This window comes from Eubalaena glacialis, chromosome 4 (assembly GCF_028564815.1).
Source record: "Eubalaena glacialis isolate mEubGla1 chromosome 4, mEubGla1.1.hap2.+ XY, whole genome shotgun sequence".
NCBI classification, from domain to species: domain Eukaryota; kingdom Metazoa; phylum Chordata; class Mammalia; order Artiodactyla; family Balaenidae; genus Eubalaena; species Eubalaena glacialis.
Genome location: NC_083719.1, coordinates 158,651,660 through 158,664,843, shown reverse-complemented (window position 1 = coordinate 158,664,843; position 13,184 = coordinate 158,651,660). Strand labels below are relative to the sequence as shown.

The window sequence follows — 13,184 nt, the reverse complement described above, 5'->3', positions numbered from 1 at the left end:
GAATTTTTCATTTCAGCTACTGTGCTTTTCAACTCCAGACTTTCTATTTAGTTCTTTTTTATAATTTCTATTTCTTTATTGATATTCCAAATTTGGCAAGACACCATTTTCATGCATAGCTTTTAATTCTTTAGATATGGTTTCCTTTAGTGTTTAAGCATATTTATAATATCTGATTTAAAGTCTTTGTCTAAAAAAAAAAGAAAAAGTCTTTGTCTAATAAGGCCATCATCTGGGCTTCCTCCAGAACAGTTTCTATTGATTGTATCCACACCCCCCACCACCACCACCACCCCATATGTGGGCCATGCTTTCTTCTGTCTTTTCATGATTCATAATTTTCTGTTTAGAACTAGACATTTTTAAATAATATAATGTGGCAACATTGGAAATCATTTTCCCTCCTCATGGTTTGTTGTTGATGCTTTTTGTTGTTGTTTGTTTGTATATGGCCTTTTCTGAACTAGTTCTGTTATGAACTAGTTCAGAACAGATAACTATGTTATTATGCTAGTTCAGCATCTTGGCCAGGCCACAATTCTAAACCAAAGATGCTGTGGGTAGAACATACAACCTTTTATAATAAGTTCACAGTTGATAATATGCAATAAGTAGCCTCAATCCATCCCCTGTGTCCATCTCACACATAATTTGCTTTGGGCATATCAGAAAGCTGCCTCACAGCAAATCACCTAGGAAGCTTTTTATGATCACAAGTATGAGGTTCTGCAAGCAAATTTTCAAGATGGTCTACAGGATACCACTGCATACCCATTAGAATGGCTGCAATTAAAAAATGCAACAATTCCAAATGTTTTTGAGGATGTGGAGCTACTGGGATTTCATAGACTAATGGTGGGAATGTAATATGGTACGACTTTGGAAAACAGTTTCACGTTTTTTATATAGTTAAATATACATTTATCAAGCCATCCAGCAGTTCCACTCCTAGGTATTTACCCAAGAGAAATGAGAACGTATGTTAACAAAAAGACTTGTTATAAATGTTTATAACAGTTTTATTTGTAAATAGCCAAAAATCAAAATAAGCCCCAAGGGTCTATCAACAGGAATTTGGATAAACAAATTGTGGTGTCCATACAATGGAATACTATGCAGCCATAAAATGAATAAATTACCAATACACACAACATTATCGATGAATTTTAAAAACATGTTGAGCAGAAGCCAGGCACAAAAGGTTACATATTTTGTGATTCCATTCATATGACATTCCAGAAAAGGCAAAACTATACTGACAGAAAGCAAGTCAGTGGTTGCCTGGGCCAGTAGTGGATGGAAGCACAAGGAACTTTGGGGAATGATGGAAATGTTTTGTATTTTCATGGTAGTGGAGGTTCCACAGGTATATACATTTGTCAAGTCACACTGAACCATATACACTTTAAATATATGCAGTTTATTGTATATAAACTATACCTCAATAAAGTTTTGTGGTTTTTTTAAGATAGTTTAAAAAAAAAAAAAAGATGGTCTGCAGGAGACCCCCTTCCTTCTGACTCTCTGCAGTGCAGGTCCTCAGACACCTGCAGGGCCAGGTGGAGGAAGTGAGTCAAAGCACTCAGGGTGCCTGAAGGGAACAGCTAGTGCCAATGTAGCCAGATAGGTTAGGTTTGTTTTAAGTCAGACATATTTTTGTGTTAAGTCTCTTCTTAAGACATTAGCACCTAATCCAAAACTTTTAATTATGCTACACAAGCCAAACAAAATGAATCCTCAGGCTGCATTTGGCTCACAGGCAGCTTGTGCTCTGCGCCCTAAAATCTGCCTTGGGCTTAGCCAGCAGCTGTGAGCTGGAACCACACAGAGTGGCTTTTCCTGGGTGTGGCTCTGGCATGCTGCTCTTGACCATCCTTGAAAGAGGTGATGGGCAGTGCAATGCAGTGGGTCTGGGTCCAGTCCATGAGATGGGGCCCTGAAGCCTTTTGACAAAAAACATTAGTGTGGGTAGGAATGCCCAGTACATCCTCTCCTCTGATTTTTGCATGTTCTTGGGGATCCTATTGCGCCCCTGGGGGTACTTGGCCTGGATTACAGTCACATTAGCACCTGGAAAGGTGGGACAACCCATGGGGGCCTCAGGAGAACCCCATTTACTGCCCAGCATGCTGAGCCCTGAGGGGTTCAGGCCTGTGCTCATCACTGCCTTTGCAATGTGTGTGGCAGTTCTGCTGCCCTTCACAGTCCCTGGGGCATGGCCCACTCTGCTGAGCACCTGACATGCTCTTTGTCCCCTGGCTCAGTTTGGGGGCAGCCCAGTGTCCTGCGCTGTAGGGCTGGCCGTCCTGGATGTCTTGGAGAAGGAGCAGCTTCAGGCTCATGCTGCCTCTGTGGGCAGCTTCCTGATGGAGCTCCTTGGACAGCAGAAAGCCAAACATCCCATCCTTGGGGACATCAGGTGAGGCTCAGGGTAGCAGTCACCACCTGCCAGGGGCCTGGTGTGGTTCCTTCACTCACCTCATCACCACCTGAGATGGTGGGAACTTTTATCTCCACTCCACAGAGGAGGAACTGAAGCACCTACAGGTGCTGTTGCCCAAGATGGCATCTCTGGAGGGAGGAGGGGGGTGAAGCCAGGATCAAACTTTCCTCTATCCACATTGAGGGCCCCTCACCATCACAGTTACTTCCTGGAACTGTTTTACCACCCTCCAAGGGTTCCTACAGCTCTCAGCCTCCCCAGGAGGCAGAGGTGCAAGCCTGGTGGGCTTTCTGACAGGGGCTTGGCTGAGGCCCAGGCAGAGGGTGAGAGCAAGGGCCATGGTCCCTCAGGCCTGGCCTCCTGAGATGTCACCTTCTGCTCCAGGGGCGTTGGGCTCTTCATTGGTGTGGATCTGATCAAAGATGAGGCCACGAGGATGCCAGCAACTGAAGAGGCTGACTATGTGGTGTCCAGGTATTTTTTCTTGGAACAACTTGTTTCTACGGCCGTGACTGGGAAAGAGCTCCCCTCTTGCCTCTCCCGGGCACGCTGGGCCCACAGGGTTGACTGAAGGAGGCAGCTTTTAGACTCTGGGTTAGAGGGCTGCCAATCTGTGCACCCCTTTGACTGGGCTCTGCGGACAGAGAAAGCGGCCCTATCAGCTCTGTACCCAGTGCCTGGCAGCAAAGGCTTCAGATGGGTGCGGGCCATTCCCAGCCTGAGCAGACACTTCTGCCAAGAATGCCAACGCTGCAGGAGCTCTCAGACCCCGGCAGCCCCAACGCTGCATTTCACAGCCCCAGGCTGCCCGAGGGAAGCAGCTTCTCCAGAGCCACAGCTGGGATTGTGGCAGAACCAGACTCCCCATTCCTAGAGGGTTTTCAAATAGGACTCCTGTTCCTTGTCTGGGTGGGGAGTGTCTGGATGACTCAGCATCTCAGGACTCAGAAGCCCTCGCTCCCAGTTCTGGTTCGCATGTTCACTTGAACCCCAGGCAGGACCCAAGCCCCAGGACCCTTTCCCTTCTTGTTTAGTTACTTCCTTTTTATTTCCATTCCTCACTCCTACCCCCTTCCCCCACCTTGGAAAACCCATCTAGTGTTTGATGCGTGTCCTTATTCAAGTTGTGAAATGTGCGTCATTCTGTTTCGAATTCACGTAAACAGTATTCACGTAAAAATCATTCTCTCCACATGGTTTTTGAAGCTGACCCCTCCTACGTGGCTGCCCAGCCCCTGCCTTCTCTCTGCTGGTTGGGCACATCCACCAGCTCACCCACCCCTTCCCCCAGGGAGCCTCAAGACTCAGAAATTCAGGATAGTCTGTGGGAAGGAGGGAGTCAGATCCTCAGCCAAGCCTGACCTCCTCCACCTTACAATCACCCCTGTGGTTTCTCCAGTTCAGTGAAGAAACAGGAACCAGGTGGACCGGTGTTTCAGTGGCAGTCACCCTGCTAAAGGCAGAGCTGTATTTAAAGTCCAGAACCTGATCTTTCTAGCCCAGATGTTGTCAGTGCCAGGAAGACTGGGATGCAAGAAAGGAGCCAGGGGCAGGCTGAGGACACCCTGCTCCTGACAAGACTTACATAAGAGGAATAAATAAAAAAGAATGGGGGGGGGGTCAGAGAGTATAAATACAGTCACATCAGACCTCTTCTCTCAGAGGCCAAAATACCTTCCTAGGTTAAAAGTGTAAATGTGGAATATTAAAAACAATTATTAGATACCAATGATAATGTTAAATAACTTCCAAAAAGAACTGGCAATTAAAACTGGATAGTCCTGTCTGGGGTTACAACATAACCTGTGGGCAGAGTAGAGAAAGGGTTGGCGGGGAAGGTAGAAGCTAGGTGAGGGCTCCATGGGTTCACTGTACTACTCTGTGAATGTTGGACACTTTCCATATAAAAAGTAAACCATACGATGTCACATAAACCATATGTTAAAATGAAAAATGCAGGGACTCTTGCTGTCCACATTGTAGCCCCGTGGCCAATCTCAGCTTGGCTTCAACTGGGGCTCCAGGGATGGATGAAGCAAGACCCCTGCTGGTGGGGGGGGGGGCAGCAGGCTCAGGGCCAGATGCAGGGCACCCCAGACAGGGGCCTCTGATGCTGGGCCATAAAGTTGGGCAGGAGTTTGGCAGGGGGTGGCCAGGGCTGTATCCTAGTGGGAACTGGCCTATGGAAGGTTCTGAGGGCAGTGTGGCTGGAGTCCCGCCCACGAGGCCAAAGCCAGGCTGAGGAAGGTCTGAAAGGCCCATGTGAAGTGCCCTTGGCTGGTGGGCAGCAGGCCCTGCTGTGTCCTTGTCCTATCCTTGCAGGCTGAAAGAAAACTACATTTTGTTGAGCACTGATGGCCCCGGGAGGAATGTCCTGAAGTTCAAGCCCCCGATGTGTTTCAGCTTGGACAACGCACAACACGTGGTAGCAAAGCTGGATGCCATCCTGACAGGTGAGCCTGGAGACCCAAGGGGCAGCTGATAACTGTGTCTCTAGAACCCAGCCTGGAGCTAGGACCTCCCAGCATGCCCAGGGACAGGGGTGCAACAGCTGAGCCAGGTATCCTCTGAACAGTGCAGGGAGTAGGGAGCTGAAGTGGAGGCCTCCCCTATTTCTGCCTGTGCCCCCCAAAAATCTGAGCCCTGGATAGGTGGGAACTGAGCCACCACCCATCCTGCCTGGGCAGGCACCAGTGTGGCATGCAGGACAGGGGAAGCAGGGCTGGGCTTTTAAGCCCAACTATCAGAACTAGTGGGAGATTCCATTGTGTCCTTAAAGCCTCCCTGAGATGTAGGTGGCAGGAACTTTCTTTTTTCAGCTGCTAAGTGGCTGAAATGAGATTTGTACCCTGGACTGATTCAACACAACATGAAATCCCTCTGCACGCTCCTAATCATTTAGGAAAGTCAAGCTCTCCCCTAAATCCACTTACAAGGAAATCTATAATTACCAAATTGGACACATCTATGCACTGAGGCCATGTTGCATGTACAGAGCTCAGTGGGGGACCCCAAAATAGGCAAAATGCTATCTTCCTGGTAGAGATCAGAGCAGCCCAGCTACAACCACCCCCACCCCACCCCCAGGCTATTTCACTGCTGTCCCCAGGTCTCTAGAGCTGAGGCCAGTCCCTACTAGACACAACTGGAGGTGGTACGGAACCTGCCGGGGGAAGGGACTGTATTTTCAGGAAGCCTGCGGAGGAAAAGCTGACTGGGCACAGAACTGGCTTGGAGTTACTGTATAGAGGGGACTTCAGTTGAGCCTGGAAGCCTCAGGAAATCTGAGTGCTGGTTTTGTCCTCTTGGGAAATTGTTGCTAACCCTGTGGTGGCCTGTACACATGGGTAAAGGGTGGGATGTGGGCTTGGACAGGCCAGTGGGCCCAATCTCCACACTGCCATCCAAGAAGCCTGGACACTGAAGGCAGAAGTCTTTAGCAGAGGAGAAATGTTGACCATCTTTTTCAGACATGGAAGAGAAAGTGAGAAGTTGTGAGACACTGAGGCTCCAGCCCTGAGGCAGCTCTGCTGAGGGGTGTCCTCTAGGTAAGTGGCCTTACTTCTTGTTCCTAGAGAACCAGAACTGGGTTCCTTATCATCCATTAGTAGCTCCTTCAACATTCTTGTTCCAAGTGATGTCCCCTTCCCACAGGTTAGTTTTAATACTGGGAGGCTCTGGCTGCCTTGGCCTTTCCCCATCCCCTACCCTTGAAAAATCTCCAAAGTACTTAAGTTTGTATTTGATGGCTGAGAAAAGAGTATAGCTATTTCCTCCCTTCTCCAGCCGGTTCCTCTATGGGAGAGCTTCTGCCAGGCTTTATCTACCTGCAGCCCCAGCCAAATGCTGTGTCTTACAACTAGCTATCTTAGGCCTCAGCCACTAGACTTGGGGTGCTCCAATCAGGCCAACAAACAGGCCCTGCCACAGGTGGCTGTTAAAACCAGGAGGGGCACCATCTTGCCCAGATCCAGCTGGCCCTTTGTGTGTCTGCTCTTGTCTTTAGGTTCACACTGTCTTTGCTGGGAGAGAGAATCCCATTTCCAATGGCAAGTCAAGACAGGTGTTCCAAGGTGCTCCAGATTCGAACTGCCCTGGGGCAGTGTCCCCACTGAGGGTGGTAACCCTCATTGTACTTCACCCCCTTGAATAGCTGCCCCAAATATCTGAGCCACTCCACTTTCTTTAAAGGGGCACAAGTCCTAGGCAGGGCCAAGTCATTAAAAGAAACTAACCAAAGATGTGGAGAGTGTGTGCTTATGCCTGACAGGATGCAGTTAGGTGGTCTTGGAGGATACTGGAGCTCTGGAGCACCTGCCCCCCTTCACAGTGTATCCCACACTCACCCAGGCTTGGGGGTTTTTAAATTTTTATTTCAAAAGCTTGGATAGCTTCAATATCCAGGTCGTGGCAAAATCAGGACACGTGTAAAATACCTTACAATACATTAGATTCCCGAAAGGTACCAAAAAGTACAGTAAAATTAACACTTCCATTATAGGAAATGTATGACACAAATAATATAAAATTAAAGGTGAAAAAAGGTGACACTGTTTTCCTAAGATACAATTTACTCTTTACAACCAGGGTCCACAGGTCCAGGCTGCGGAGCGGCCGCAGGAAGCAGACCCTCCAATCTGGCTCTGGGTAACCTGGTAATAAAAATGAGCCCATAATGCCGCTCTGGCCTCTTGAGACACCACACGCTGCCTAAAACAACTAGAGCTCTGGATATATTAAACAGGAGAGTGATTTCCAGGGGGGAAATTTTAAATAAGACGCACATGGGACAGCCCATAGAAAGTTTGCCAAGTTAAATTTGGTACATAATTGTGTTCACTCGATCTCCAAACAAAGCGTGTGCGGTCAGTCGGACACTCCTGCCAAAGCCTCAGTATGGCTTGTAGTTATTCTGATGGCCACCACGTCGCTGGCTCTTCCCGTAATTTGTACTACCCTGACCTAGGGACAAGAACAACAATGAGAGCAGCTACAACTTACTGAGCATTTACCCCTGTGCCAGGCGCTTGATATGCATCCTCACCAGAGCCAACAACTCTGATAGGACATCTTCCCCACCTTCCTGAGCCCCAAAAGCTCAAAATCGGGTAGCTCCAGTGAGCAAGCCAGGCCACAAAGCCCAGCCTGTCCGACTCCAAAGCCCCTGCTGCCAGTGGCCCCTGCACTGTCTGTCCTGCCTCCCAGGGTGGGTGAGTGGATGGGGGCCTCCCTCTCTCCTACTTACTGTAGTCGTAGCCGGGGCCGTAGCCGTAATAACCATAAGGCGAGTAGTCGTAGCCGCCATAGCCGGGCCCGTAGCCCTGCTGGTAGCCGTAGCCCTGGTTCCAGTAGCTGCCGTAGCCCTGATTCCAACTCTGACTCTGACCTGTGGGGGGGAGCAGGGCACAGGGGCCCATGGACCATTTAGCACACGCAGGAGCTAGGATGGAGGAAATCCTGCCCTTTGGGTGGCGAGGTTACTATGACAACTCAGAAAAGCCAAGGGGCTGCTGTCCTGGTGTAGAGGGAGGGCCCTGGGCCCAGCCCTGTACCTGAGACCCAAGCTGGGGATAAGAAGGCCAGGCCAGGATGGAAAACTAACTTCACTGGGGCAACCGAGGCAGCTCTCTCTCATTCAAATCACCCTCTGATGACCCCCACCCTCCCTGGCAGCTTGGCCTTAAAAAGGATGGAGTTCAGGCTTTGGAGTCAGAGGGGCCTGGGATGGAAGGAGGTTAAGCGCCTGGCACAGCCTTGCCCTACCCTTCAGCCCACCCACCCACGGGTATACCAAGACTCAGGACAGCCACAGAGCCAAGCACACCCCATCTTGATGCAGATGCCCCCTCTGCCCTGGGGCCCCAGACCACATGAGAAAGATGGGCTCTTCCACTCCAAGCAGCAGCAGCAGCAGCAGCATAGCCTCAACCCAGGAAAACCATTCCTGATCCTGCCCACCCTGCTGCACCAAGCACCAGAGGCCAAGAGAGCCCCCAAAACAGGCAGAGAAGCTCCATGCAGGCAGGGAAACAGGACCCATCTTCATCTGGGTTCCACTCACCTCCTCCACTTCCGCCACCACCACCGCTGCCACGGTTCCCTCGGTTGCGATTCCCACGGCCCCCAGAGCCATACTGCTGCTGTTGATAAACCTCTTTGGGCTGAGCCACCTTGATTTCACACTGAAAGCCAAGAGAACAGAAGGTCATGCCAGTGGGACAAGCCCTGGGCAGGGAGTGTGCACAAAGGCCTTCGCTGACAAACGTTCAGGAGGCAGATCTTCTCTATCTGCTCAAGAACACATGCTGGGGTGGGAAACCACATTTGGACTAGCTCTCAGAACCACAACTAAAACCTAGACAGACCAAAACTCACACAATGGGCTTTTTGGCTCAAGGCTTTCCCCAGAGTGCTTGAAACAATGGGATACACCCGTAGGTCTACTGATGGGTCACCCTTGGGTGCTCTAACAAGTGGGAGAAGAGGGACAGCTGGACCAATGCCAGTCCAGTGTAGCAAGACACCACACCAGGTGTCAGTCTGGTGCCACCTTGGGGAAGGGAGTCAGAGAAGGCTTCCCAGGTAAGGGATCTTAGAGAAAAAAGGTTCTTTTTTCCCCCCAGAATAAATAAAGCATTCCACTCAAATACACTATTGAGGTGGCAATCCTGACCTCCATCTTATAAAGAAAGCCACTGAGGCTCAGGGCAGCCTTCCCTAAGGCCATACTGCTCCCCCTTTCTCCTCCAACCACTGGTGTGCTGTTGGGATGGGCCAGATATCTGTGTCCTCTTAGGGCCCAAAGAGTCAATTTCCTTTTTGCTCAAAACTCTGCCTACTGTGGGTGGGAGTAGGGTCATGGACCTTCAAGTGCTCCTGCTTTAAGTATATTTTTAAAAGAAAATCCACTGACACATAACCCTCTCCATTAAGACCAATTAAAAAACCATTTTACATAAGATGTCCCCATACAAGCATACTCAAAAAATTGACAAATTACCAAGTGATGCAATCTCATGTTTTCTATCCTACTAAGTTAAAAATGCTGAATACAACCAGCTAAAATACACTTATTTCAAGACCAACCACTAGCAGTTTGACTAATGGTGCCCTAATAGGCTCTTCATGCCCGTTTCACATCATGGCACAGAGAAAAAGGCCTCTTTCCATGTCACTGTCCACTGGGGTAACCATTAATGGATGAGGTCTCACCCAACAGCCCCTATGATCCCATCTCATTTTACATAAAATTTAGGGGCCCAATCCCACATCCAATCTTTCCGAATTCCCAGCCAGGATTGAGGCTTCCAGGAGCCCCACCCTGTGTCCCACCTTATCTGGCTGCCACTCCTGCTCAGGCAGAGCCTGCCACACCTTGCCAGTGGGCCACACCCTCAGCTCCCAACTGCCTCGGCCACTGGAGAACACTTGAAGCATGAACTACCTACCCTCTCTCCTGTCCAGAGTTCAGAGGGAAGAGTTGCCCCTCACTGCACAGGACTCTTGCTTATTTGAAGTCAAAACTGGCTCTAGATTTAAGCTGGCCAGGACCCTGGGAGCTCTTTAGAAAGGATCTTTGGGGTGGGGCTTAATTTAACCAGTAACCAAAGGGGATGGAACTAACACAGATTTGGTTGTGGCAGGAGATAAAGATAAGAGAAAAGCTCTGCAGCAATGTCCAAAGCAGGTAAGACTTCACCACAGAAATTAGTAAATGGCAATTTTAGAATCTTCTGAGACCTTAACTGTAGGACTTGCACACTTTGCACTCTAGATCCCAAATACCATGACCTCTACCTTTAAGTCAGGAACTGAAGAGGCTACTCAGCACACTCCCTACCCCATATAAGCCTCCAGCATTCTCCTGCCTCCCTCATATCCTGTCCTACCAGCCTAGGAGCTCCGTGAAGGACAGGACAACCTGCCCCTCCCCTATCAGGACAGCAGACAGTGCAGAAAACAGTAAGGTCTACCCTGGAGAACTCTTGGAGGTAACCCAATGCCTAATCCACGCCTGCAAAGGCCAGCTCTCCAGCAGCAGAATGCCAAGAACACACAGCTGGGGACACCTTACCTTACTTCCACTGATGGTGTGGAACTTTTTCTCCAGAACTTTCTTCACAGGTTCCTCTTCTTTAAAGGTGATGAAAACAAAGCCTCGTCTTTTGTTCGACTTTGGATCCATTGGAAGCTCAATGGCTTCAATCTACAAACATAAGCAAAGCTCAGGACCCTATCGCAGAGCCTATAAGGAACTCACAGGAGAAAAAGTCCACGAACACCAGAGTGAAAAAGAGATCCAGCCAGCCAAGGTGCCAAGGACCAGGAAGAAGGCAACCTCGGTGCAGCTGGCAGACCACTCCGGGAGCCACACACTCACCTCCCCAAACTCGCCGAAGTACTCCCTGATCTTCTCCTCAGTGGCTTCAGGATTCAGACCCCCCACAAAAATTTTCTTTACTGGGTCTTTCTTCATGGCCATGGCTTTTTTGGGGTCAATGACACGGCCATCCAGCCTGTGCTCCTTCTGGTCTAGAACCTGTTCCAACAGAAGGGAGCTGGGTTCTAACTCAGCAGCATGACCCTGAACAAGGACCTTCTCTTTGAGCCACAAGACTCCAACGCAGGCACACAAAATGTGCTTCACCCCCTTCAAACTCTACCCCCAATCTGACTTCCCAACCCTATCTCCAAACTTCACTTGGTTTACCTAAACACCTATAAATCTATCCTCAACCCCCCACCAGTCTTTGCCCATGCCGTGCACCCCTCTTCCTGCCCAGGCAGCCCCAATTTAAGGCCTATCTCCTCCAGAAGTAAAGCAATAATTAAAAGCACAGGCTAGAGCTAGGCTGTGAAGGCTGGAATCCTCACACTCCACCCCTTACTAGCTATGTGATCTCTTCTACTTAACCTTCTGAGCCTTAGGTTTGTTTTCTACAAAATGAGAGTAAAATAATGCTTATCTCCCAGCAACCATGGACTCTCTTCTAGTCCTCTCAATGAAATGTCTGCTTCAGCAGGGTCCAGAATAGGCACAAAATAATAAACGGTCAACTATAATCTTCCTGGACCACTCCAGCCCACTCACTCCTCCGTTTAATCTCTACTTTTAATCCCTTCAAATAGGAGAGCATAAGTTCCCAACCTCTCTGCTTTTCCCAAAGCACCCAACCATGTGCAAAACACATAAGCCAATCATGGTCTAAAGAATAGTATCCTCATAGAATACACAGACTTCTGATTATAAAGTACCCAGCTTACCTTCTCCACGCTGGCTGCATCTTTGAAGAGGATAAACCCAAACCCTCTTGACCGGCCAGTGTTGGGATCCATTTTTATTGTACAGTCAACGACCTCTCCAAATTTGGTAAAATAATCCTTTAGGTCCTTTTTGCTGGTATCCCAGCTCAGGCCACCAACGAACATTTTTCTGAAAAGGTGGGGTGAGAACAGGGAATCAAGCCTTAGAAAGCTGTCATTTCGGAAGGACTGGCCCTAGCAAAGCTTTCACTGAAAAGATTGTAAATAAAGCCACCATTCAGAACAAAGGTTTACCCTTAGGGCCCATAAGGGTTCTACCTCTGAAAGATGTTAACAAATCTCCGCTACCCTTCCAAACCCAGTCTTGACCCTAACAAAGCCTCAGGTGATCCGTACGCCCAAGGAGATGGGGAAAGGAAGCACAACCTAGCCAGAGAGCTAGGCCCTGAGCACTCACAACTGGAAGGAATCTAATTTGTCTAACAACCGTGTATCAAAACGCTACGGTCCCTGCCACCTCCGAGCACTCGCTCTCAAGGAACTCAAGGCTTCCGGGACCGAGTCGGAGTTCAGACCGTGACTCCGCCCTGGAAAGGCGGCGGAGGAGGAAGGCCGTGGCGCGCGCCAACTCCGCCCACGCAGCCCAGGCAGTCCGCGACCCGCCGGGCCCCGGGTCCGAGCGCACTCCCCTTCCGGGCCGCCAGCCAGCGGCCCCGGGGCGGCGCCAAAGTCGACCCAACAAACTCCTGCAAACTCCGGCGCGCACGGAAAGCCGGCGGCGCGGAGTTGCTGGTCTGCGGGCCGCAAGCAGGCCCCGGCCGCCCGCCCCTCCCCCCGCCGCGTGGCGCCAACAAAAGGCGGCCCCGGAACAAAGGCGGCGCCCCTCGTCGGCCCGCGGCCGCACCTACCCCGCGTCCTCCTCGTTCTTGCTGGCGTTTATCTGGTCACCCTCGGCGCCGTTCTGGTTGCCGGCCTGGGGCGCCACGCTCCCGCCTCCGGCGCCAGACGCGACCCCGGTGCCAGCACCAGTCCCGACCGGCGACTCGCCTTCGGGGGCGGCCTCGTGTCCGTTCTCGGTGGCGCCCGTCGTCTCCATGGGCTGCTCCTCACCCGCTTCCGACATGCTAGGCCGTGGCGCGCGGCTCCTGCAACAAGCGGCCACGACGCATCAGGCCGGCGCCGCTCCCGCCCGGGCTCCCGCCCGCCACCCGCGGGCCCGGCCGCTCACCTCGCCGCCGATGACGCCGCGGGGCCCGCTCGTCCCCACCCGCCGGGAAGGCACCGCGGGCTCGGCCGCGCTCACGCTTGCGCTGCCGGGCCTCTCCCCCGTCTATCGACGGAGCCGCCGCGACCTCGCACCCTCCTCCCTCGGCCTGCGCTGCCGCTGCCGCTGCCGCCGCCGCACGAAAGCCACCAACACAGACACTCTCCCGGGCCCGCGCGGTGCTGCCGCCTGACAATGCCGACTCGTGGCGCT

At 51.1% G+C, this 13,184-nt stretch overlaps 2 protein-coding genes across 8 annotated transcripts in view; one reads left to right on the top strand and one right to left on the bottom strand.

Annotated features, from left to right (window-relative positions):
• PHYKPL (5-phosphohydroxy-L-lysine phospho-lyase) overlaps nucleotides 1-6,882 on the top strand; it is a 25,403-nt gene extending 18,521 nt beyond the window's left edge. For 3 of the 6 annotated variants that reach the window (XM_061190028.1, XM_061190023.1, XM_061190027.1), the window contains 5 exons: nucleotides 2,265-2,419; nucleotides 2,828-2,917; nucleotides 4,766-4,896; nucleotides 5,914-5,991; nucleotides 6,450-6,880. In XM_061190028.1, the coding sequence (XP_061046011.1) occupies nucleotides 2,265-2,419; nucleotides 2,828-2,917; nucleotides 4,766-4,896; nucleotides 5,914-5,963 (426 nt within the window). In that variant the 3' untranslated portion in view covers nucleotides 5,964-5,991; nucleotides 6,450-6,880. Of the gene's footprint in view, nucleotides 1-2,264; nucleotides 2,420-2,827; nucleotides 2,918-4,765; nucleotides 4,897-5,913; nucleotides 5,992-6,449 lie in introns of all 6 variants that reach the window. The other 3 variants (XM_061190025.1, XM_061190026.1, XM_061190024.1) reach the window with 3 other exon arrangements.
• On the bottom strand, nucleotides 6,801-13,184 carry HNRNPAB (heterogeneous nuclear ribonucleoprotein A/B). Of its 2 annotated transcripts, XM_061190031.1 has the most exons (8): nucleotides 12,936-13,184; nucleotides 12,616-12,852; nucleotides 11,708-11,876; nucleotides 10,824-10,982; nucleotides 10,518-10,649; nucleotides 8,505-8,625; nucleotides 7,689-7,829; nucleotides 6,801-7,405 (listed from the first exon to the last, which is right to left on the bottom strand). In XM_061190031.1, exons 2-8 carry the CDS (start codon nucleotides 12,828-12,830, stop codon nucleotides 7,335-7,337), a joined length of 1,008 nt encoding a protein of 335 aa, XP_061046014.1. In that variant the 5' UTR covers nucleotides 12,831-12,852; nucleotides 12,936-13,184; the 3' UTR covers nucleotides 6,801-7,334. The 2 variants fall into 2 exon arrangements, with proteins under 2 accessions (XP_061046014.1, XP_061046015.1); XM_061190032.1 differs by lacking the exon at nucleotides 7,689-7,829 and having other exon boundaries at nucleotides 12,936-13,182.